General features: G+C 37.4%; 1 protein-coding gene across 1 annotated transcript in view; it reads right to left on the reverse strand.

The window, feature by feature from the left end:
• GPC5 (glypican 5) overlaps positions 1-27,653 on the reverse strand; it is a 1,240,359-nt gene that overhangs the window by 1,191,617 nt on the left and 21,089 nt on the right. Inside the window, exon 2 of the mRNA XM_081046138.1 lies at positions 2,653-2,814. Coding sequence (XP_080902264.1) covers positions 2,653-2,814 — 162 coding nt within the window. The remainder of the gene's footprint in view (positions 1-2,652; positions 2,815-27,653) is intronic.

Here is a 27,653-nt window from a genome sequence, read left to right on the forward strand (position 1 = left end):
TCACCTGACCTGGCCCCCAATGATTTCTCCCTTTACCCAAAGATAAAAGCAATATTGAAAGGAAGGCATATAAACGACATTCGGGACATCAAGGGTAATACAACGATAGCTCTGATGGCCATTCCAGAAAAAGAGTTCCAAAATTGCTTAGGAGGGTGGACTAGGCGCTGGTGTCGGTGCATAGCTTCCCAAGGGGAGTACTTCGAAGGTGACCATAGTGATATTCAGCAATGTGGTATGTAGTACTTTTCTAGGACATGTTCGTGAACTTAATTGTCAGACCTCATATGTACTACATCTTCTTTATCTATTTGTCTATCAGTGGACACTTGGGTTGTTTCCATATCTTGCCTATTATAAATAACATTGCAGTGAAATAGGAGTGCAAATATCTTTTCAAATTAGAGTTTAGGATTTCTTCAGATAAATACTCAGAAGTATAATTGTTGTGTAATATAGTAGTTCTATTTCTAATTTTTTGAGGCACCTCCATGCTATTTTCCACATGGAGGAAATTGGCTGCACCAATTTACAATCCCACCAACAGTGCACAAGGGTTCCCTTTTCTCCACATCCTCACCAATATCCACAAATCAATTAACATGATTCTCTATATAAACAAAATGAATAAAAATCATGCCATCTCAATAGATGCAGAAATAAAGTTTATCAAAATCTACCATCTATTTATGATAAAAACTCTCAGCAAAATGGGAATAGAGAAAACATACCTCACCGTAATAAAGGCCACATATGACAAAACTAATATCATACTCAATGATGTAAAGCTGAAAACTTTTTCGTTAAGATCAAGAACAAGACAAGGATGTCAACTTTCACCACTTTTATTCAATAATGTATGGAAGTCCTAACCATAGAAATCAGACAAGAAAAAGAAAGAAAAGGCATCCAAGTTAAAAAGGAACAAGTAAAACTGTCATTATTTGCAGATGACTTGATACTACATAGAGAGAACCGTAAAGATTCCACCCAAAAAAAAAACTATTACAACTGATAAATTAATTCAGTAAAGTAGCAGAATACAAAATTAATATTCAGAAATTGGTTGCATTTTTATACACCATTAACTATCAAAAAGAGAAATTAAGAAACCAATCCCATTTACAATTGCATCAAAACAAACAAACGAAAAAAAAAAAAAAAAAAAACACCTAGGAATAAATTTAACCCAGAAGGTAAAAGACCTGTACTCAGAAAACTGTAAGACACTGAAGAAAGAAATTGAAGAAAATACAAATAAATGGAAAGATAAGCTGTGTAGAAACAATTAACATCATTGAAATATCCGTACTACTCGAAGCATTCTACAGATTCAGTGTAATGCCTATCAAACTACCAAAAACATTTTTCACAGAACTAGATCAAGCTGGTATTTTAATGCTTCTTCCAAATGAGACCAACTAACCTTTTCAAGTATATGACTCACAATTCCCATTCACAAGTCCTTGTTCTGGTCAGACTGGTTTATTCACCACCCTTTATCTCTACAATGTATTTTCCACATTTTACATGCTATCATTTTCATGAGAAAAAACATATTACACAGCGTTCTGGTTAAAGTCTTCTCGTTCACAAGTTTAAATCACAAATCTTTGCTTAAAAGCCATATCAACATGTTTTCCTCCAACAATTGCACATGAATAAATCCCATAACAGAAATAAGGTTATTTTCTAAGAAATCTAAAAGAACCGCTAAATTAATAACAACTTAAAATCTCACATTTCGGAATGCAGACTGGTGCAGCCATTATGGAAGGCAGTGTGGAGGTTCCTCAAAAAATTACGAATAGAATTACCATATGACCAGCAATCCCTCTCCTGGGTATCTACCCAAAAAATCTGAAAACATTTATCCATAAAGACACGTGTGCTCCAATGTTCATTGCAGCTTTGTTTACGGTGGCCAAGACATGGAAACAACCAAAATGTCCTTCGTTAAATGAATAGATAAAGAAGTTGTGGTATATATACACAATGGAATACCATTTGGCAGTAAGAAAAGATGATATAGGGACATTTATGACAACATGGATGGATCTTGAGAGTATAATGCTAAGTGAAATAAGTCAGACAGAAAAAGCAGAGAACCCTATGTTTTCACTGATATGTGGTATACAAACCAAAAACAACAACAAAAGAACAAGACAAACAAATGAGAAACAAAAACTCATAGACACAGACAATAGTTTAGTGGTTACCAGAGGGTAAGGAGGGGGTGGGGGGGTGGGTGATGAGGGTAAGAGGGATCAAATATACGGTGATGGAAGGAGAACTGACTGGGTGGTGAACACACAATGGGATTTATAGATGATGTAATACAGAATTGTACACCTGAAATCTGTGTAATTTTACTAACAAATGTCACCCAAATAAATTTTAAAAAATACATTTGATTATAGAACTCAATATAGGTATATACACACACATATTTATTTATTTATTTATTTATTTATTTATTTATTCCCAGATAACTTCAGAAACAAGTTGTGAGGGTTCAATAAAGCTAAAACCTCATCTTATACCTGAATAATACACAAAGAAGTAAACCCAGCTAAGTTTACCAATATAATGATAATAGAGAAATTACCTACCAGGGCTTGTCCTTAGGTTCAGAACTCAAGAAACATTTACCTTGAAAAGCAGCTGCATTTCGAGATATTAGAAACTTTAACGTAGAGCTGGAGGTTTGAAGCGCCTGCTGCATATCTTGGCGAGCTGCAGTTTGGTATCTCTCCTCCATCTTCCTGGTGCAACATGTTGGTTTTTCAGATGTGCAAACCTGAAGATCAGGTCCTGGAACACATGATATTTTTCAGAATAAGTACCTGTTCACTGAACAAACATTACATGTTACATGTCAGGCATTAGTGATCATCACGCATATAAGGGGTTCATGTTCTATGTGAAGAACTGATGTACCATAGCACTCGCTTTAACAAAATGTACCTCCTGTCAGTTAATCCAACCATGAAACAATATTCTCAACCATTAAATTTTTGCTCAAATATTTTATGAATGTTTTGATCAAATATTAAATATGCCACTCAATCAACTAACTACTATTAACTAACAAATATGTTATATAAAACAAATTAACTACTATGTAAGTACAGAGCTAAATCAGGAAACTTTTATTTTTGCATATTTTATCAATTCAGCCAAAATTACTTGAACTATGTTATAGAGAAATGTGCGGGCTAAAATTATTGCTTTTCTTGAGGAAACAAAATCAAATTTTGTACGTCAAATAAAGGTAAAATTCTTCACCTGATTTCTCAGCCAGTAAGCTTGTGATTCTTATGGAATAGAGTTTATTAGCAATAACAATATGATGGGGGAATCAAGACCCCTCCCATAGGCCCAAGCCCAGCATCTAATATTCTACTCATCAGCCAACTTGCTAGAGACAAGTCCTACCATTAAAGGCATTTTTCTTTTTTTCTTTTTTTTTTTTTTTTTTTAATTAATTAATTAATTTATTAGTTTCAGGTGTACAAAACAAGGTAATACTTAGACGTTCATCATTTATATCCCTCATACTGTGAACCCCCCTCCCCCATCCACTATCCCTCCGACCTCACACTGAACCATCACATTATATATATAAAATTATAGTTGGCATTCATTAATGTTTAGCTTCTGATGTACAATGCCATGATCAGGTATCCACAGTATCCCTGAGGTGGTCTCCCAAATAGGACGCATGTCCATCGGATACCCAACAAAATCTTTACAACATTATAGAATACCTTCCCCAAATTAATTTTCAAAAGAAAAACCCTGAGGCCATCTTGTGGTTACCAGCTGCTTCCAAATCCCTTCACCTTTCCCCTTATCCCCAACCCCCTCCCACACACCCATCTAACCACTCTCGGTTTTTTCTCTGCGTCCCCAAAACCGACTCTGATTAGTTCATTCACATAGTCTTTTCTTTAGATTCCATATATAAGTGAGATCATATGGTACTTGTCTTTCTCTTTCTGACTTATTTCACTTAACATAATGTTCTCTAGATCCATCCATGTTGCTGCAAATGATAAGATTTCTTTCTTCTTTATGGCTGCGTAATACTCCATTGTATAAATGTACCACAGCTTCTTAATCCAGTCATCTACCGATGGGCATTTTGGTTGTTTCCATATCTTGGCTATTGTGTAAAGTGCTGCAATAAACATAGGAGTGCATACAGATTTTTGAATTGGAGTTTTGGATTTCTCCGGGTAGATGTAAAGGCATTTTTCAATTTCATAACCATATTCAGAAAACTCCTCTGAAGATGCCTATTACATGAAATGTGAAATTATACATATGTAAGAGTGGTGGTTTAAAAAATTGCTAATATGATTATCAACTCACATCCTGATAGGGTCCCAGGGCAAGCACTTTTATACATAGCAGGTATGCTACCATGTTTCCCCAAAAATAAGACCGGGTCTTATATTAGGGTTTGCTCCAAAAGATGCATTAGGGCTTATGTTCACGGGACATGAACATAAGCTGAAAAAAATCATGTTAGGAGTTATTTTCCAGTTAGGTCTTATTTTAGGGGAAACACAGTGGAGAACAGAGGAAAAGGTGTGGCGCATAGAGGAGCGCCTAAAGAGGATGACCTGATGAGGCATCATGGGGAGAGCCCCAGAGAATCCCAAGCTATCCAGGTTTTATGTAAAGCTCGGGACAATTGTATTTACCTGGCCGAATATAGTTATTCACTTATTTTAAGGTAAGAAGAATTATGTCCCTTGATCTCCAGGGAGATTCGTAGTTCCCACATTAGATCTTCACTGACCAATTTTAAATCAGCAAAAATAAAATATGCATGTGTACACATCACACACACACACACACACACACATGCATACACACTTTATGCATACATGCACACAAATACATACACATAACAGGCACCTTTCATAGTCTTCCTAATTTTTCACACAGTCAGCCTCAGGTCTCACACTTCCAAGAGTTGGTTCTGGGTAAGATCAAGACACTGTGAACTTCCGGCTAACATGAGACACCAATTTTTTAAAATAATTTTGGCTTTAGTTTGTTTAAGTTAGACAAACAACAGTAGCGTTTAGGCATTTCACAAAGGCTAAGAAGCATAAAATATTTATCTGTGTCATAGTAGGTAACATTTTGGCAATTGTTTTTCATGTATCTTGCTTAAAGTTATACAAAAGCAAATTTCATTTCAAACAGTAAAACTGATTGAAAGAAAACAAAGTTATCTTCTCAGCTTTACTCCTCAATGGACAGATTGAGGAATTAAGACTTCAGAGAAGAACAACAGAAATTAAGACAAAGAACCAATAAATAAATATTAAAACACATAAACATATTTAGGGTGGGAAAGAGTGCTAGGGAATAAAAATAATGATGATAATAAGTATAAGAATGATAGATGAATGAAACAATCGCTCCAGAATTCAAATGCATAACTTTGTTTTGTTAGACCACATTCCAAAACATGGTCTCTAACGGCCCCATGTTGTGACCACTGCTTTCTCTTCCACTCAGGCCCACGTAGAGTAATATGAGCCATTACACTCTTCTCTTCACAGGCTGGCCAAATTTTAGCTCCTCATACTCACCAAGTTCCCTCTTGCCCAGAGCCATTCCATGCCCTTACCTTTGTCTGGGACACTCTTGCCCACATGTGCTTTCCCCCACATGTGGCAAACACACACCTTCTCCTAATTCATTCCCAGCTATTTTTCTTTAAATTTTAACTCAGCTTTTCCAAGCAAACTTTCCTGAACCTCCCAGACCACTCATGCTCCAAGTACGAGGTATGAGGTCTCATACCTCTCCATCACATTCATCATATTCCTTAAGAAGATTACTAACTAATTAGTTCCCTCATCTCTACTATAAAGCTACAAGCGGACGAATTTTCACTCATTATGTCCCAGTTTTCCAGCATAGTTCCTGATACATCATAAATACTCAGTTTTCATTCATTACACCCACAGTTGAGGATCTATATATAGGCATTATATCATTTTAACCCTCACATTAATTCTATGATATAGGGACCATTACTACCACATTTTACAGATAAGGAAATGGAAACATAAAGAAGCTTTGAAAACTGCCCAATGTCACACACTATGTACTACAAAAGGGTAGAGCTGCTGTTTGGGGGGATTCCCAAGCTATCTTCTTTACCATCACTCTACCGAGAGGAAAGCAATAGTCTTAAATCTATAAAGGGTTCATCTACAGATATAACTGGCCATTTTTTATTTCTGTTTTGAAAGAAGTCATCTGTTTGGTAAGCTGCCAGAAAATAAAGTTTAGGTTAGGAACCAAAGGAGTTTTATTCAACAATAAAATAGGCTAAAAATAAAGTTATAGAGTTGCCACTGCCTTTTTGCACAAGTTTAAATGGTAGAAAGAACATTTAGAAAGACGCTACAAATTACCTTGACAGCTATCCTAAACATAATTTGGGGGAAAGACCATCAGGTCTCAGCAACTCTGAATAAGCATACGTAGCAATTTAGATGACTTGGAGCAAACACATTCAAGTTGATGAGCATCTGCGTTGATTAATCCAGACTTTCATTTAGAATCTTGGAAGCTGGTAATGACAACATAAAACTAAACTCTAAAACAAATCAGGAGTATAATTCAAATAGCTAGTTATGTCTAATTGGCACAACATTTTCAATAGTATCAACTATGACACATATACTTAAGTAACTTAGAGTTGGGGGTCTCCGTGGACGGGAAAAAGAACCCGCAAGAAACTAGTTTACTTTGCTTCCTGATTCCGTCCAAAAGACAGACGAGATGAACCAAACATCCTCAGTGAAAGGACCACTTACATTTTGTTCACAGTAGAATAGCAAAGGGCATAATAAGATGTTTGTTGACTCAAAGCCCAGGTTATACTTCTCTCATTGTAAATAGACAAAGCATCATAAGAAAGCTAAGCCAGATGGAAACCAAAACAAATATTACGTGGTCACAAGATGCATTTTAAAAATATTTCAACACCTGGCTTCAAAGAACACAGCACAATTGAGAATGCTATGAAACGCCAAGAGTACATAACCCAGGCTCAGAAGTAGCAGTTGTGTTGCTGAACAGCAGTCATGTTTCTGAACAGTAAAATCAAACTCCGCAAGAAGGGGCCCTCAACTAGAATGTGGGAGTTTTTTTAAATTTCTCACCAAGAATCAGCAGTATTGGTACCTTCCTTTCTGTTCTCTAGCATAAGAAATTGTTACAGCCATCTCCCTGTTTGTGTTGTTGTTGTTGTTTTAATATGTTAAAATAGGAACACTGGGAGGCATCTGTAAAGACAGTGGCAGTGCCAGCATTGTTTTTACTATTCCCAAATCTCCATAGGAACCAAAAGAACAACTAGAGAATAAGTCCCCAAAAAAATAACAAAATTAAGTAACATCCTACAACAACAGCCGTCAACATATAAACAGAGTGGGGACAAACCAGCAACAGATACAGATCTTCACAGTATCAGGCTCTGGGCAGGAGGGAGAATAAAGCAGCGGGGTAATGCCTGAAGGACCTGAGGCCAGAAGAACCTGGAAATGGCCAATTGGCTGGAAGGCACAAAGGACTAATTTGAGAAAAGCAGCTGAAACTTGGAGAGTCTTGCCCTCTTGATTATTAAATGTGTGCCAAGGACCCATGATGGAAAGGAATAAATGAGTTGGAGCAATCTAGACCCCAATGAATTCTCAAAACAGATCCAGCAGACTCCTTTCCAGGAAAGAATCTCACAGAGAAAAGAAACTTCTGAAAGTGGAATCAAAATTCAACAAAAGAGCCATTTAAGAGACATAGATAAAGAAGGTCTAAAACAAAGTGAGAAGGGAAATAAGTTAGGGAAATTTCAGAAAACAAGCAGCCATATTTTGAAATATTACACAAAACAACAGAAAAGGAAGTTCTTTATGGTTAGAAAAACTGTTCTGAAGCCTGTCTCAATCTAAATTTTCAGAAAAAAAATCTAACTTTACATACGGTAAAATGAACAACATAAAATATTGAGTTCAAATCTCACACAGACTTATTATAATAAAAAAGAGATTAAGGAACAGAATAATATCCCCAAAGACAAACAAAAGCATGCCAGGAAGATATGCTCCCCCACCCCCGCGCGCACGCGCACACACACACACACACACACACACACAAAATAAACAGATCAGAAATATAATCATACTATTTCAAAACAAGATATAATGAAACAAAACATAAAAGAACAACATAAATCGAAATTAGAAAATCTCATATGAAACTCGGGAAATAATTAAAGATGAAAGAAAAACCTGAAATGAAAACTAAACAAGAAGAAACAGAGGAGTCAATCACACAAAGGTTATGCATTAAAAGAAATAGAAGATGGAAAATAAGAAATTATGAAAAATCAAAAAGAACAAAAGGATTTGAAAGACAGTGACAATAAATATTGTCAATAATGTAAGCCCCTGAAGATAAAAACAGAACAAAAACTAAAAACTGTATTTCATGCAAGATGAAACTGTTGAATATGAGATTAAAAACAAGTAATTATGGAATATTCAATTTCTATTCTCTAAGTCTACCCTATAGTCTTGAAAATCAGGATTTTTTTAGTGTGAAAGAGATACAGACCTAATAAAGAAGCTAAGTAAAACTAATTTTGAATTTGAATTGAAATATCAATGTGAAATTATGAAGAAATTTACCTCCAAATATATGTATATTTTCTAGCTTTATCTGAAAAATCATAGAAATAATGACTGAGTGGCAAAGGGCATCCCGTATGCCCAGGTTATGGTCTTGAGATATCATTTTTCTCAAGAAGAAATCAGTGCTTCTTGAAGAAATGACTAATTCTAGGTCTGGGGCAGGAAATATATAAGATGACAGACCAGCTGCAATATCATCTACACCAGAGAGCAAAGAAGCTATGAAAAAACTACATGGGTAATATCAAAAGGACTCATGAACTATAATAGTCATAACAAAATACCATAACAAAATACCACAGACCAGTGGCATGAACAGAAATGTATTTTCTCAACAGTTCTGGAGGCTTGGAAGTCCACGATCAAGGTGTTGGCAGATTTGTTTTCTCTTAAGACCACTGTCCTCGTCTTACATATGGCTGCCTTTTCTCAGCACAAATACACTCCCGGTGATTTTCCTCTTATAATGTCACCAATCATATTGGGAGTCAGGGCTTCAACTTATACTATAAATGGGAAACAATTTAGCCCACATCAGAAGCCAACTTCAAAAGGTTTCTATTGGCCAAACACAGGATAATCTGAGCTCTAATAATCATCAATGCAATAAATTGTAGCAATTAAATATGCATAAATCCAAGAGTTTTCTATATCTGTGCTTTATTTTATAATAAAGAGACTTTTAAAATAGCACTCCTGATTGCATTCTCTTTTTGTTTCAAACATTTATTTCCCCACTAGTCAACTTATTTACATTTGTAGCATATACCAGCTTTATTGATGGTTGACATAGGAAATGGCCCTTGGTACCAAGATACTGAGATCAAGATACATATTTAGTTCTACTAGAATGGATGTTAAATGTCATAAAAAAAACAAATGGCCACCAGATGAAAATAGGATCTTGGAATTCAGAGTAGGAAGGTTATACTGGTAAACTTGTTCCTTCTATCTTTTCTGAGAATGTCTTCTTGCCATACATTCTGAAATTGATAGGAGTCTGTGAAATGTTATCAGAGTGAAAGGGTTTTGACTGAGTCAAATGTATTCCTTCATCCAGGTAGAATAAAAAAAAGACTTAACTCCATGAAGCGAGCAAGAATCATGACAATGGCACTGGATCTGCTGAGAGGTGGCCAGCATCTGTTCCCTCTGCTGGAATTTCCTTTGAAGCTATATCTCTTCCTCACTCACATACACATGTGATTTAGATGAGACTGATATACACATAAGAAAGAGTCTTGAATGGCTAAAACATAGCATCCTATCCTATCAGCACAATGATCGATTGAGAAATGGACAGTCAATCATACAATAAAAAAGTGCAGAGAGATATTTGCTGAGGCCTCCAGGAAACATAGATTTCCCTCTTCTGCTGGAACTGAATTCAGTGACGCAAGGACACAAGACTTGCAGATGCCACAGTCATTTTCCAGTTCAGAGTGAAGCCTGAATCCACCACATGCTCTTGTCATCTGCCATGTAAAGAAATCTAGACAGTACAACAGGAATAATATTTCCCAAGCCGGCCAAGCCAGCCAAACCATTCCATTCTCCTTTACAATTTATTCCAGAAATTCAAGAGGACTTGATACTAAATGGAGGGTCTGATAATACTACTTTAATGGCTTCTCAAGTTTCCTGTTCTGAAACGGAAATAAACTTTTAATGTTCAAGCAACAATAAGTGTTGTACTTGCAGTATGGCAGTGCTATCCACACAGAGCAAACAATAACTCTAGACAAAATATAACAATCAATGGCCTGAAAGCTCTAGAGAGTGAACAAAAGAAGAATGTTTCTGAAAGTGAGTCAATATTTGGAAGAAGGGGAAAGCATGGGGTTAGTTTCTGTCTCTGTGGTTTATAATCTGAGGACAGTCCATGAATAAAGTGACTAAATTTCAATTTAAAAACTCACAGTCTTTCAGGACTGAAGAACTAGAAGACAGATCAGAGCAGTCACAGCTATGGGAAAGTGGTGGGGAAATACCAGGAAAAGGAGGGCCAGAGAGAGAGGGAACCCCAACTTCTATGTGTAAACTCTGCTCAAATCTCTGCTGACCCCAGAACCACCCCTCATGGCGCCAGAGCATACTCAGAGAAGCCCAGTTACAGGCAAGCTAAGAATGAAAGAACTGAACTAAAATTGGAGTTGCTGCCCAAGAGACACAGTTGACAGTTTGAGTCCAACCGAGTTAATTTTCTCTGAAGACAAACATATTAACACTCTTTGGAGGAATATTATAGAATCCAGAGTCACAAAAACATAACATTCACAGCAACCAGGGGACAATCTAAAATTACTGGACATATGAAGGATCAGTATACTGTGACCCATTTTCAAGAGATAAGGCAATAAATTAAGACCAACCACAGATAACTCAGATGTTAAAATAAACACAGAAAGGCTCTAAAGCAGCTATTACAACTATATTTAATGAGGTAAAAGGAACATGTGCTCAGAATAAATGATAGAAAAAGAAATCTCAGGAGACAAGAAGAAACTATAAAAAAGAACAAAATGGAAATCCTGTAACTGAAAAAATGTGTGAGATAAAAATTTCACAGAATGGGCTTGATAGCTGAATAAAGATGATAGAGGGCAGAGTCAGAGAACTTGAAGATATCAGGTTGGTGCAAAAGTAACTGCGATTTTTGCAATCATTTTTAATCTTTTAAACCGCAATTACTTTTGCACCAACTTAACAGATTAATAGAAAGTATCCAATTTGAAGAAGAGAGATAAAAAGATTGAAAATAAATATAATACATAGTACTTTATGTATGCATGCATGTACGAGTATGTATGTATGGAGCTGTGATGGAATATCCTAAAACCTAACACAGACTGCAGTCCCAGAAAGTAAAAATAAGATAAAATACTCCATGAAATAATCACTATAAATTTCCCAAATTTTATAAGAAACACAAATCAACAGATTTTAAAAGATCATTGAACCCCAAGCAAAACAAATACAAAGAAAATGACACCTAAGCATATTATAGTCAAACGACTAAAGAACAAAAATTGAAAAAATTAAAGAAAAAGAAAGGCAAACCCAGTATTTGCACATTTTCTACATAGGAGATGAGATTGATTCACATAATGCCTTGCAGATTATACTTAGGAGAGATTTCATTACAATGATGATACGAAGTAGGGGGGTGACTTGATTGGTTTCTTAAAAGTTGAATCCCAGCAATTTTGATAATCAGTATTTCTGTGTTACAAATGAAAGTTAGGACTGGGATGAAATGATATGAAGTGGTTAGATTAGACATATATAATGAAGGTAGAAGATACCTTGGAATAGATGTCTTGGATGGGATTTGGCAAGTAAAAAAGAGATAGGAATCAAGAATAACTCTTAGATTTTGACCTGAGAAACTGGATGCTTAATGGTACCATTAATGGAAAAAGGAGAATGCACAAGTAGGAATGGAATTAAGGAAAAAACAGAATTCACATTTAGAAATGAGAAGCCTATTAGAGAGCCAACTGAAGATGTAGAAATAATAATTGAATATGCAAGTCTGAAGCCAAGGAAAGAGATCCATATTGAAGACACAAGTTTGGGAGTCCAAAATATTATACAAAGTGGTATTAAATACTGAGGATTTCTATAAGATCATCTAAGGAAAGAGGTTCATTTACAAAAGTTAGAAGGTTTCTCAACCTCAGCACTACTGACACTTAAGGCGAGATAGTTCTTTTTTTGTGGGGGAGCTGTCCTGTACAGGAATGTTTAGCAGCGTTCCTGAACTCTACCCACTAGATGCCAGTAGCACCTCTCCAGATGTGACAACCAAAGTGTCTCCAGACATTACTAAGTGTCCCCCTTGGACATAATAGCCTCTGGGTGGGAACCACTGGCCAAGACAAAGGCACAGCAATATGAATGAAGCAGAGGAGGATCCCCTGAAAAGAGCATAAGAAAAAGAAATGAGATAGAAGGAATACACTGGGTGGGGGAGGAGGTAAGAGGAAAAGGGCATGCTGTCCTGGAAAAGTTTTCAGAACAGAGAGATCAGCTCTGTCAGACCAAGAAGCCACATTCGAAACAAATGAAGAAACAAAAACTCATAGACATAGACAATAGTTTAGGGGTTACCAGAGGGTAAGGGGAGAGAGGGGGCTCTAGAAAAGGGTAAACAGGGTCTAATATGGTATGGTGATGGAAAGAGAACTGACTCTGGGTGGTGAACACACAATGTGCGATATAGATAATGTATTACAGAATTGTACATCTGAAATCTGTGTAACTTTACTAACAGTTGTCACCCCAATAAACTTTAATTTATGAAAAAATAAAAAGAAGCCTGTACTTTTCAAAGATCTGTAATCATCTGGGCTGTGACTATGGTTGTTTTCTTGACTCTAACTAGATAGTGACTACATGAGCAATCGCATTGCATTTGGGATCCTATTCATTATAAGAAATAATTATAAGGTCAGTTCAAACGGTGTTGTGTTAAAACCTGTTTAACAGTTTTAATGCCCATTCTTTTCTGACTTCTGCCAACCCTGAAGAGAATGGATGCCAAACAGTCCCTAATACAACCCTGAATCCTGGTCTTTCCCGAACATTTGCTTTTGTGTCCTTAATTGATTCTATTTAATTTCTGTTTCTCTCCCAATACTGCAAGCGCCAACAGGATAATGACCACCTTTGCCGGGTTTCCCAGTGCATTGTACGTAACTGGCACAGTGCCGAGAACAAAAGATCTTCAGTAAAGTGTTAGTCTCCTTCCCTTTCTTTATACTTGCACATAAATATTTTGCAAGAAACATAAGAAGACACTTTCATGGCTTAAGATTAATGAGGTAGTTTTAAATATAGATCCAAACGAGCATATTGCTGAAAACATTAAAAACCGGATCAATGAACCATTTGAAATAGTATTTGTGATTACTGTATTTACATTTTTACAAATATTCTTCATAGTAATGTATCATTGGCATATTGAATCATCTTTGTTTTTCTTTTATGGAATACAGGCATCACCCTATAAAAGAATATAGTGATATTATTAATTTTAAAAAACTTATTTTCGGAAGATTAAGTGTTTCAGCTATTATGACTTTTTATGGTTCTGTATTCAGTAAAAAATAAGTAACATCTGGCAGTCTACAAATTTAGATTTGGGTCAATATATTCTTCACTGGTAGAACTGTAATGCTGTCCCTCAAATACATAAATGGCATCATTGATCCTCAACAGTGTGCTCCAATTGTTCTTCCTGCAATGGGTGATTAACGTTTACACAAAATCACATACTTAAATCTTGACTTTCACACCAATAACAAGCATGCCTAATATGAAAGTATGTATTCTGTGTCAGTGAAGCAGAGCAAAGCTATGCTAAACAGAAGGCTTACTCAATCTTGAAGTCATGAATTTGGAGTCAACATTCTGTAACATGTTAACCAGCTCAGGAGACAAAAGGCCTCAACGTCAACTTACACATACTTATTTTCAGAAACACCAACTGTTTAGCCTGCTCCTTGAGGGATGAAAAAAACGAATTGCAATGTTACCCCGTCAAATTAAAAGAGGTAGCATATAAAAAATAAATAAATAAATAAATAAATAAATAAATAAATAAATAAATAAATAAATAAATAAAAAAGAGTTCTCACATTGTTCTACTGCTTTTTAACCAACTGGCCTAAAAATCTACACTTTTTTTAGCCAACAATCTACACTTTTTCTCTAAATGAAACCAGGCCGATGAAGCAGACCCCAAGCCAGGCTGCAGCTGAGATTCTCAACTATCTGGCACAAGAAATTAAGCAGTATCTCTCGATCTATTTGCATCCACTATTGTACATGCACATAGTACCTTGCTGGTGGTGGAGTGAGGGGTGGGAAAGCAGAGGAAATTCTCAGCCATAAATGGAGTGCACACCAAAATGACTTATTAGGCCACAATTCCTGCGGATTGGCCCACCTCATAATAATCCCCCTTTCCTCTGAGAACTGCTCTCTCAATATCTCCATGAGAGAGGCCCCTGCCAGCCACATGTGTGTCATGTGACCTCACATCTGATTCAAGTATGTTGTGTGTGGCTAGTCATATGACATATGCTTTTCACTGCATAGTTAATATATTCTTAGGCTCTAGGCCCTTTCTATTTGCGAGTGGCTCAAACCAGAACCAACCAGATGATGTCATCTAAGAATTTAGAACAGAACACAGAAAAAGTCTAGTCTGCTTGCCATCAGAACTGTTTTATATATAATTTAGGAGTGACATGCCCATACTATTCCACAATGGAGACAAAAAGCAGAGCATACAGAATAACAACGGGAAAATTGTCAGAGCTCTTTGTAGTTCCTGTTTTAGTCTTTTTCTGAGGCCCAGTTATTTCCTACCCTATTTGGAGTTTCATGAGATACACATAAAGACTTACAATAAGTTATCTTTGTATTAGACCAAATTAGTTTGTGTTTCTTGCAACCAAAGTGCCTAAGCTAATACTCTAGTGAAGGGGGCAGGAGGCAAAAATTAATTAATCAATAACTTACATAGAAGGCTCTCCAGAGCTCTAAAATACATAACAGTAGAAAAGCCCAGCTAAATAAGCCAGACTTAGAAATTGTGTGCGGTTAGGTGGAGTGGTTTTGGGTACAGAATGGTGACTGACACTGAAAACTGCCCCAACCCAATCACCAGAGCTTTTCTGTGTACCTAGAAATATAAAATGTATTAAAAATAAACTATTACTTGGCACTTCACCAGCTCTGCTAAAGGGAACTCACTGCCACTATGTTTGTTTAACACACACATTGAAGGGAAGTGTCATCCAGATGCTGGAGAACAATAATAAACCAAACTTCAATCAAATTGACAAAAGTCATAAGGAATTTAATTGGTTCATAAAACTGGAAGTATAAAGTAAGCGTAATTTTAGGCATCCTTTGACATCACTGCTTAAACAGTTTCACAGAAGACCTGCTTTCTCTCTGTTTCTGCTCTATCTTCCACAGATTTAGTTTCATCTTCAATTTCCCCACAGTGAGAATCCCCAGAAACTCTAGCTTTGAATAGTAAAATTAAGTCCACATCATTCAGAAGAAAATATACTGCCTGCCGGTAGTTCTCGTAGAAGAGAAAGTTTCTCTTTCTCAGAGGTCCCAGCAGACTTCACTTCACATTTTGCTGGCTCTGGCTCACTTAGGTTTCCTCATCGGAACAACCACTGTAGCCAAAATATGAAATATGTCGGTTGAAGACAATCAGGACTTCAGGGTTGGATCAATCCTACTCAATCTGCACGTCTAAGACACGGGGTAGTTTGATTTCAAATGAAATTAGGGTACTCTTATGGACACTAGAGACCCAAAAGTGACAAGGACTACTACAGGAGCATTCTACGTTAGAGTGCCAACTCTGGTAACACTGTATCAGTGGGAGCCCGAACTGATAAGACCAAACAGTAGTAGTATTGTATGGACTTAATTGTCCGTGTAACATCATTTATTCCCACTACGACCTGGAGACTTGAGATATACAGCTCATTCCATTTCTTCTCTTGAATTGAAAGCTGTTAATTAGTAGGATGATAACAAGAATGTGGGAACTGGTGGTATTTACCAATATCTTCTTAGGAAGGTAAAATAATCAAGATATGAAAGGTCTGGTTGGATTTTAGGAGTCAACAGGGAAGGAGGCCCATTGTATAAAGAAGATGCTTAAAGACAGTATATTAATGTGAGAGAGTTAATTGAAGAGAAAGAATTATACATACAAATCCTGCAATATGTTTATCATATAGAAAGGGAGGCACAAGAACTATTTGAGGCAGAGGTGAGCAATCTTTTTCTGTAACGTGCCAGATGGTAAATCATACATGTCCAACTTTATGCCACACAGTTGCTGTTGCAATTATTCAAGTCTGCCCAATAGACAATATCTAAATTAATGGATGTGGCCAGATTTGGTTCTAGGGCTGTAGTTTGCACCTGATTTAGAGAATTAATATATGCAGAATAACACAGTGGCATGTTTTGAAGCTCACAAGAGAGTAAGTTTTTGAATTCCAAGGAATGACATGTACTGGTAGACTAATAAAATCTAATTAGTAACAACAACAACAAAATCCAGATATCACAAAAGAGAATAAAGAGCCATAATAACAAAGCTTCTGCTAAAATTCCAAATACCCAGAATCATTTCAAGATGAATTTACCCAACTACCTAAAGGGCCGCAGAGAGTGACCATCACCCTGTTGATGACGACAAGGCTTGAGGGCCACACACAGTGCTGACCCAACCACAGGAACACTGCCTGGCCTGTTAGCCCATGCTTCCTCTCCATCCTACCCAACACATAACACAACTACAGTGCCCCAACTCCTGGCCACAGGTGACTTCTGGGCTGAAACCTACTACCCAATGCTCTGAGAAACTACTGGACTAAATCTCCTTTGCCTCACATCCTAACTTCTCTAGGTCACTTCTTAAACTATAATCCCCTCTGGTATTCTCTATACTTTTACCCTCAAACTACTCATCTCCTCTGATAAGCCACACAACTCTTATCTCCTCTTCCAACCTTTTTACAGCACGCCCTGATTAGTCCCTATGTGCTATCCCCTTCTCCAAAAGGTTCCTACAATCCTCCTACCAATCAGAATCTGCATCTCCCTGGAAGACATTTTGCCCTATGGCCCCATCAAGTGTAAGAAGTTTACTCTCAAACTCTGTTAGCATAGATGGGGTGGGAAGGTTATTTCCGATATATCCAATATCCAATGTATCCCTAATGTTGATTTTACTCAATTGCTCCTTGGAATGCTTCTATAAAATGTTCTCCTTTGAAACTTCTGCTGACAATTCCTCCTTCTCCTTCCTGCTCATTGCTATCATCCCCCATTTTTATAACTGAGGAGTTACTTCAAGCCCCACCTTATATTATACCCTCTTCAAGATGTCCACCTGTTCCTGGGGACTTAGGTTCTTGTAGTGCCTTTGAGTTTCTCCTTCTACACATTCTTCCTCTCACCTGCATTTCACCTCTTGCGGCTAGCCCTTTCTTTCTTCTGTGCCAAATCATAATAAGTCCCATCAATTCCTTTCCCTTCATGTCTAATTCCCTAACTTCTCACCACCACATAAAGAGGAGAGAGAGAGAGAGAGAGAGAGAGAGAGAGAGAGAGAGAGAGAGAGAGAGAGAGAGAGAGAGAGAGCGCATTTAAATTTGTGTGGTAGAATGTACAGAAGATTTAGGAAGTTTGCAGAGCAGAAATATAACAAATATTTAATATTAGACATTCCTCTTCCTATATCTCTGCCAAGCAGCTCTGCCTACTTAGTTTTTCCTTCTTCCCAATCTTTCAACAAATCCAAATATTTCCTCCATTTTTATTATGCAGAGCTCTGAGGTTTTCTATGTTAGTTTTTTTTGTTTTTGTTTTTTAAACTTTTATTTATTTTAAGTGTGTTTTTCCAGGACCCATCAGCTCCAAATCAAGTAATTGTTTCAATCTAGTTGTGGAGGGCACAGCTTACAGTGACCCATGTGGGGATCAAACAGGCAACCTTGTTGTTAAGAGCAGCATGCTCCAACCAACTGAGCTAACCAGCCGCCCCTCTATGGCAGTTTTAAAACATGGCTCCAAAATTCTTAGGTACTCTTCGAATGAAGAGGTGGGGTCTATGTCCCTTTCCCTTGAGTCTAGACTCTGTGGTTGCTGTACCAATAAAATATGGCAGAAGTAGATTTTCTGTAATTATCTTAGAAGATGCTTTGTAGCTGTGAGAGTACAGATCTTGTGTTTCTTTTGTTGAATTCATTCCTAAGTATTTTATTCCCTTGATACTGTTGTGAGTAGACTTGGTTTCTAAATTTTGTTTCTATTATTTGTTCATTAAGTCAACTAGTGTTTTGTGGATTCTTTGGGATTTTCTATCTGTGGGGTTATGTCACCTGTGAATAAGGACAGTTTTTACTTCCTTCCAAAAAAAAAAAAATTAGATAACTGGCTGCTGCCTAGAATCTAGTAGTTATAAGATTACATATTTAACCATGCATTTCAAAAATTTACCAAGATGACTCAGTATTCATTCAGTATTTTTCCCAAAATTTAATTACATTTTCCCAAAATTTCCAACAACAAGGTCAAATCTTATTGTACTGCCAGCCCCCCATAGGTGCCATATGTCCGAAATAAACCCTTGGCATATCAATCATGACCATGATATCTTGCAGAGGTAACTAAATTCCCAGTCCATATCATCAGAAAAAAAAGGATTATACCAGTCTTCACCCACTGTACTTTACCATCTAATCCTGCCAGCAACCTCACCAAAAGAAATCATTATATCCCAAGAAGTTCTGATCATTATGAAACTGACAGTGGCATTTTCACGATGGCCATGACAAATAATTTCATAAGTTCCAGGCTTGTGTACCGTAAGCAGCCTAGATATACTAGGTATATCCCATTAAAAGCATTCCATAGGCAATGATCATCAGGAGATTATTAGCATCTTTAAAAGTCTTGACCAGATCATTTCTTCTACTCTAATAACATATCTTAATTTCAATCTAACACCTTATTGTCAGGTACCACACCACTATATTTCTCACTAAAAGAAAGGGTCTCCTCTGCACTTTGTCTTTCCCTGGCCAAGAAGACCACAATCCAAATATTCCACATGGGTCTTCTCTACTTGTTAAAGACATGCCCCCTATGGCTGAAATTGCTTATATCATCATGTAATTTATTCTAGAAAGAACCATGGAATACTTCTTGCTCATTACTACTGCTTTCTAATAACTGCCCTCAATCATGTAACTAATTGTATTATACTTTGTAGTGGCTAATGGGAAACTCAGAGGCAAAATTTTCAGCCCAATTCACAAGTATTGATGTCTTATTCTACTAAAACATACCTGTATTTCATTTCTTAACCTTTTTTCTTCTGTTTGATGTCCTTCGTTTTACATTTTTTTATTTTTAAATTACAGTTAACATACAATATTGTATAAGTTTCAAGTGTACACCATAGTGATTAGACATTTATATAACTTATAAATTGATCACCCCAATATATCTAGTGCCCATCTGACACTACACATAATTATCACATAATTGACTATATTCCCCATGCTACACTTTACATCCCCATGACTATTTTGTAACTACCAATCTGTCCTTCTCAATCCCTTCACCTATTTCACCCAGCCCCTAACCCCCACTCCCAACTGGTTACCGTCAAAATGTTCTCTGTACCTGTAAGTTTCTCTTCTGTTTGTTTATATCTTTTAGATTGCACATATGGATTAAATCCTACGGCTCTTGTCTTTCTCTGTCTGACTTATTCCACTCAGCATAATACCCTCTAGTTCATTTACATTGTTGCAGATAACAAGATTTCATTCTTTTTTTATGGCTGAGTAATATTCTATTGTATATCTGTACTACCATTTTCTTATATATTCATCCACTGATGTACACCCAGGTTGCCTCCATATCTAGGCTATTATAAATAATGCTGCAATGAACATATGGATGCACAAGTCCCTTCAAAGAAGTGTTTTGGATTTCTTCAGATAAATAGACAGAAGTGGGATTACTGGGTGCTTCTTTGTGTCTTGTTATAACCTTTGTTTTAAAGTCTATTTTGTCTGGTATAAGTATTGCTACTCAGTTTTGCTTGTTTCCACTTTCATGAAATATCTTTTTCCCATTCCTTTATTTTAGTCTGTGTGTGTCTTTCAATCTGAATTAAGGCTCTTATAGGAAGCATATGTGCGGGTCTTGTTTTCTTACTCATTCAGCCACCCTTTCTTTTGATTACAGCATTTATGCCATTTACATTTAAAGTAATTGTTGATAGATATGTAGTTACTGCCATTTTATTATACATATTTTTTATCTTTTTTTTCCCCGTCTTCTTAAAGAAATCCCTTTAACATCACTTTCAATACTGGTTTGGTGATAATGAGCTCCTTTATCTGGGAAGCTCTGTATCTGTCCTTCCATTCAAACTATAGCTTTGCTGGGTAGAATAATTTTGGTTGTAGGTCCTTGGTTTTCATCACATTGAATAATTCATGCCAATCCCTTCTGGCCCGCAAAGTTTCTGTTGATAAATCAGCTGACAGTCTTATGGGGGCTCCCTTGTTTGTAACTACCTGCTTTTCTCTTGCTGCTTTTAACTTGTCTGGATGTCTTTAACCTTTGGTATTTTAATTATGATGTGTCTTGGTGTGGGCCTCTTTGGGTTAATCTTGTTTGGAATTTTCTATGCTGTCTGGGCTTGTATGTCTGTTTCCTCCACCAGGTTAGGGAAGTTTTCCATCATTATTTCTTTGAATACATTTTCAATTCCTTGCACTCTCTCTTCTCTTCTGGTACCCCTGTAATGTGAATGTTGGTATATATGATGTTATCCTTGAGGCCCCTTAAACTAACCTTATTTTTTGGATTCTTTTTTCTTTTTTGCTGTTCTGCTTGGGTGTTTTCTGTTACTTTACCTTACAAATCACTGATTTGATCTTGTTTCATCTAATCTACTGTTGATTCCCTCTAATGTATTCTTCATGTGTTATTGTATTATTTATTTCTGACTGGTTCTTTTTTATGTTTTCTATCTCCATTTTTATGTTTCCTATCTCTTTGTTGAAGTTCTCCCTGAGATCACTAGGCATCCTTACAACCAGTGTTTTGAATTCTGCATCTAACAGATTTCTTGTCTCATTTTTCTTTAGTTATTTTTCTGGAGCTTTGTTCTATTCATTTGGGACATGTTTCTTTTCCTCCTCATTTTGGCTTCCTCCCTGTGTTTGTTTCTACGTATTAGGCAGAGCTGCTATGCCTCCCAGTCTTCATAGAGTGGCCTTATGTAGCAGATGCCCTGTGTGGCCCAGTGGCACAGTCTCTCTGGTCATCTGAGCTGGATGCCCCACGTGTGTCCCTTGTGTGGGCTGTATGTGCCCTCCTGCTGTAGATGAGCTTTGGTTGCTGTTTGCACATCAGTAGAAGAGATGGACCCTGAGGCTGATTCGTTGTGAAGAATGGCCGTGACTACAATGGAGAAGCTGTTGTGCAGGGACAGACCCTATGGAGCAGGATTCACTTTAGCAGATAGGTCTCTGGTCCCTGCAGAGTCAACCCTTTGTGTGTGTTGTTTGTGGGGGTGGTTGGGTGGTGCTCTGGTGTGTTCTGAAGCTGGCAACCAGATACCAGCTGGTTGGTTCTGGCACCTCTTACGAGGGGCTCTGTTGCAGACCAAAGTCACTTGCTACCTGTGTCCTGCCCAGGGCCACTTGGTATGACCTTCAGTGTGATCTGCAGGTGGTGCCACTTGTTCTGGGCTTGGAGGTGCCTGGGAAAGACTAAGCTGTGAACCAAGGCTGGCTGCCACTAGTTCTGGGATTGGTACTACTTAGCAAGATGTATGAGGCATGCTGAGGCCTAATGGTACTTGTTTGATGTTTATGAACCTTTGTGAGATTTTTGTAAAATCTACAGAATGAGCCACGACAGACCATTGTATGGAAAACACACTGGAAGTGGTTTGTGTGGGCCTGCAAATTGAGTGAGCCTGCAAGTTGAGTGGACTTGCAAGTTGGGTGAGACAGGATCTCAGGGAATCACCAGGATGGGGTGAACAGTATTAGCCAAGTTGATATGTGACTCAGATATGTGGCCTGCCCGTGTCTGCATGCTGGGAGGTGGGAGGACTCAATGAAGGAATAATGGCTTCTGCCAGCACTTCTGTCTGGGAGAAAGCTGCCCCTCCACCCCTTTTCCTGAAGTCAGAAAATTCAGTTCCTCTTCATATGTTCCTTGGGCCTTTCGAGTTGCTGTCCCAGCACTGGGGCTCAGAGCAAGTGAGTTCACCAGTGAGTAAGTCTGAGCACAGGCCCTTTAAGAGGAGCACCTGGGACTCCAGCCATCCTCCATCTCATTCAGCCATAGTCCCTTGGTTTTTGCAGCCAACTATTGTGGCTTCTCTCCTCGGCACTGGAGCCCTGGGTTGGGGAGCCTGGTGTGGCACTGGAACTCCTCCGCGGGGACCTCTGCAGCAGAGATAGCCCTCCTGATTTTAACCACCACATGTGGGTGTATGACCAGCCCATTTCATGTCTCAGCCCCTCCTACTTGTCTCAATGTGGCTTCCTCTGTATATTGTTAGTTATAGTATTTCTAATCAGCTAGACTTCAAGCAATTCCCAATGATGGTTGTGCTGTAGTTTACTTGTAATTATGATGTGTTCGTGGGAAGAAGTACAGTGTTTTACCTACTCCACCATCTTGAATGGAAACTCTTCAGGTCTTAATCTTATACTTGACTTACTATTTTCCTAATTTTATTTTGCCTATCATTTCAATACTTGGATTCATATTGCTTTTCTCACTATTATTTTCAGACTATATGAATCTCTTTCCAGCGATTTAAACTAATACTGAAAGAGCTAGGATACAAATACATACATAAAATAGAAATCTATAGCTTATTGAAAACAATTAAGACACCAAATGGTTTGACTCCTTCTGGCTCAAATTATTAGCTCCTCTAGAAATTTTATAACTCACTCACTAATAGTTACAATGGGTCTATAGCATAAGAATATATTAACTATGCAGTAACAAGCATATATCATATGAATAGCCACAAAGAACATGTTAATATAATTAAGGTTATTCAAACATCCATGAATTCAAGATCAGTATGGTCCTCTTGTCTTTCTAGACTAATTTTAGGTGGATGTATAACTTTAAAAAAGAAAAACAACTACATGGGAAGTACCTTAATAGATTCCTGTTGCAAGATAAGTAGAAAAATCAAAATCATATTGATTCAAACTCTTAAATAATTTTCAAATTCACATTTTCCAACTGTTCTACCACCACTTTAATCTAACACCTAGAAAATGAGTTTTAAATGGATACCAACAGATAAGAAGGAACTTTTAAAAATGCAAATCTGATCACTGCACTTATGCTGAAAGATTTCCCATGGTTTTCTATTGTTCTTGGGATGAAATCCAAAATCCTTCACACAGCCAAAAGGGCCTTATGTGACTCATCACTGCCTCACTCTTTTGGACTTGTTCCATCACTTTCTAAACCTATAGACAGTTTATCAAGTGTGTGTGCAAAATAAACATACACACAGGAATGACCAATAACACTGTAGCTTTTTCTCTTCTTCTCTGTAGAATTCAGCTTCTTGAAAGGATAGTCTGAATTCATTGTTTCCACTTCATTCTCACTTCAGTCCGACAATCTCAATTCTGACCCCACTACCTCTTGGTAAATGCATATGCCTAGGCAACTGGTGAACTCTAAGTTGTCAATCCAAGAAATAGTTATCCATTTATAATCACTCTTGATGTCTTTGGGCAATGTGACACGATTTATACCCCAGTTCTCAAAACTCTTCCCTTTCCTTAACTTCTAGAACACCACTGAATTATCTTTTTTCTCCTAATCCTAAATTATTTGTGTTGCCCCAGGTTCTTCCTCTCAGTTCTGTCCCTGTGTAATCTGCTACTCCCAGGAGTTCATCTACACACCTCATGATCCCCAAATCATTATCTATACCACTCTCTCAAGTGATATTTGGACCCATATTTCCAACTATCTATTATGTATTTCACCTTGATATACTACAGTAGCCTCAACACTGACATTCCCCATGTTACACCTTCCTCCCTACAGAGAGTCTTGTACTCTACTAAAAATAACAGAGTCTTGTACTCTACTAAAAATAACTCTTCTTTCTCTTCAAATGTTTCAATAATTCTGCCTTCAAAGTTTCTCCATCTGCTCCACCAACTTTTTAAAATGGCTTCTCTAACTTGTATTAAGTAAAAATGTCCCAGGGTAACAAGAAGTAAGAAAAGTCAAAATTGTTCGCCTTATGCAAATAAATTTGTTTACTTAATAATCAGATAAATAGATTATCTCAAGTGTAGTATTTCTCAGAGCTTTAATATGCTAATATGTATTGTGACTCTAAAAAAACATGTGCAGGATGCATTTCTCCCAAACTGGTGAAATCCTTTGTGCTAAGAAGCCCAATTAAACAGAAATAATAAATATGCAGCAGAAAAGAGTTTGGGTTTTGCCAATTATTCTTTTTGAGGTCAGCTTATCCAGAATTCTTGAAAATCACATTGTAAGGACTAATAAATGTGTAAGCTTATATCTTGTGGATGGGGGTAGGCAGCCCTACAGTGTAAATGGGCTCCTAGCCCCCCTTCTCAGGGGACTATTCAGATGTTGAGTCTTCCTTCCACCTGTGCTAAATTGCAGAGTAATTTCCTGTTCTTTATTTTGATTAATAACTCAAATGAATTAATCAAATATTGATTAAACACCTGTTCTGTACAAGACACTGTAATAGTTATTAAGAATACCAAGAAAGATAGAATAAAGTTTTGTCCCTCCAGGATTCATTCTAGGGGGAAACACATTTATAAGACATTTAATGTGACAAAGTGCTATGAAAGATGTTATGTACTAGTTCCTTGGAAGCACAGAGAAAGAAATTATTTCCTCTTCTTGGAGAGATAAGAGACAGTGGTCAAAAGAGATTTTGGACAATATTTTTAATAATTTTTTAAGTAGCTGCTTTATAGACCCTTACCAAAAAACAAAAAAAAAAACCGTGTGTGTGTGTGTGTGTGTGTGTGTGTGTATGACAGAAAACATAACCAGTTTATAAAAGAGAAATTGAGTTTCTTATGGTTCACAAATATGATAAGTAGGAAAACATATGTGAACTCAGATTGGCCAGACAAGATTGAAGGAAAAGATGGGGGAATGGCATCCCAGAGAGAGGCAACAACAGGCAAGATTTGTATGAAAATGTATGGTTCATTGGGAAAAACAAAAGCATTGAGGTACGGCTAAAAGAAAAAGTCAGGTCTGTGTATGGTGTGGTCTGGGAGAAGTTGGGGAGTTGTGAAGGGTCTGGGAGTTATTCCTACTTGCAAGTTCACAAGTAGCATGAATGCTAACACAAGAGACTCACAACACAGCAAGTAAGCAGCCTAAGTATGATGCTGGTTCTGCAGCGTGTTCTAGATAGATGCCTGCACAGGTAGCAGACTGCACTACAGGGGACGAATACTGATCTCCTGGGGGATTCACCACTTTTATATCAAGCAGAAACAATCCTGTTCTTCGTCCTAGGAGAAACTATCTCTCAAGGATGCTTGTTGCAAACACAACACTGGAAAAAAAACCAGTAAAGGGAAGTCAGGGCCTTCCATTCTTGACATACCTTGTAAAACACCCAGGACCCTGGGCCCCAGGCAGATTACCTCTCCTAACAGCAAGGTGACACAGACGAGAATAGAAGACTAGAAAAGAAGGCAGGAATTACATTGCTGAGAAATTTAAATATAATACGTGAGAATTTGAGCTTTTGGGAAAAGCACTGGGGAAACATGAAAGACATTTTTTAAGAGGTGTGCTAAACACCAACGGATCTGTACAAGGTGTGATCAAACAATACAATGAATGTTTAAATTAAAAAAAAAATTATTACAGTAAAAGAAACATTGACATGAATTCCCTTCAAAATACAACCCCTTGCTTCGACACACATCCCATCATACTTGCCACTTTCTGAAGCAGTTCTAGAAGTCCTCTTTTGTGAGTGTCTTTAGTTGTGTGGTCAAGGCTGCCTCCATGTCCTTAATCATTTTGACTTTGGGGAAGAGCCAGAAGTCACATGGTGCCAGATCAGGTGAATAAGGTGGAAGAGGACACACTGTAATGTTTTTATTAGACAGAAATTGCTGTATACCAGAAGCGATTGTGTGACACAGAACATTGTCATGATGGAGGATGATTTATGGCACACTTTAAAACACACCTTCTCTCAACTGTAGCTCACACTCTACTGACTGCACCAAACAAGTTGAAACTTGTCACACACTGTGACGAAGGTTCAACGCACCACTTCCCATATGGAAGATCCCTGTCTTTCCATTGGATGGCACTCGGCAGAAGCATTCACCATGGAAAGGCTCCATGTCACACATTACCTCTGATACGTCAATTTCTATCAAATAAAAACATTACAGTGTGTCCTTATCCACTTTATTCACTATGCAACTTCTGGCTCTTCCTCAAAGTCAAAATGACCATAAAAGGAAAACCTTCTGAATAGATTCAAGACATCAAGGCAGCCACAACAGCGCAACTAAAGACACTCGCGACAGAGGACTTCCAGAACTGCTTCAGAAAGTGGCAAGAACGATGGGATAAGTGTTTTCAAAGTAAGGAGGAGTATTCTGAGGGTGATTTATGGCAATGTGTCTTTTACTGTAATAATCGTTTATTTAAACATTCACAGTATTGTTTGATCACACTGTGTGTGTATGACTTGGAAGAGCTTTCTGGAACCTCCTCTTTCTCCTTCCCTCCAGCTCATCTTTATAGTTAGTGGGGGGGAAAAAGAAATTCCATACTCTATACAGTGATTTTTCTCCCTGAAATTTTGAAACTTGCAACCAAGAGAGTTGGGTCAGTTTCTCTCTTTTGGGGGGGGAGCTACATGGCAGTCATATTTTCTGCAATACGAAGAAGCCTGCTCTGTAACAGGAAAAAAGCCTAAAAGCCACAAAGAGATTTATAAACACTCCAGTTCCCATTTTCATTTCTGTAGTCCACCCGCATCCTTGCCCTTACTTTGTCTTTGTCCCTTGAGAAGCCTCAATACATTTCCAATGCATTACTTGCATAGTTTAAGACAATTTTACTTGGGTTTATGTCACTTGAATCTGAAATTGTGAATTAGTTTAGAAGAGCAATATTCTCAGGTTTATCAGTTTGAAGCAATATAGAGAACGGCTCCCAATGAAGACAAACTGGAAAGAAGACCAAAAGACTATCACAGCTGTCCAAGAGACAAATGATGTTTCTCTTTGCTCTTAAAAAAAGGCC

Source organism: Rhinolophus hipposideros (genome assembly GCF_964194185.1).
Source record: "Rhinolophus hipposideros genome assembly, chromosome: 4".
Classification (NCBI taxonomy): domain Eukaryota; kingdom Metazoa; phylum Chordata; class Mammalia; order Chiroptera; family Rhinolophidae; genus Rhinolophus; species Rhinolophus hipposideros.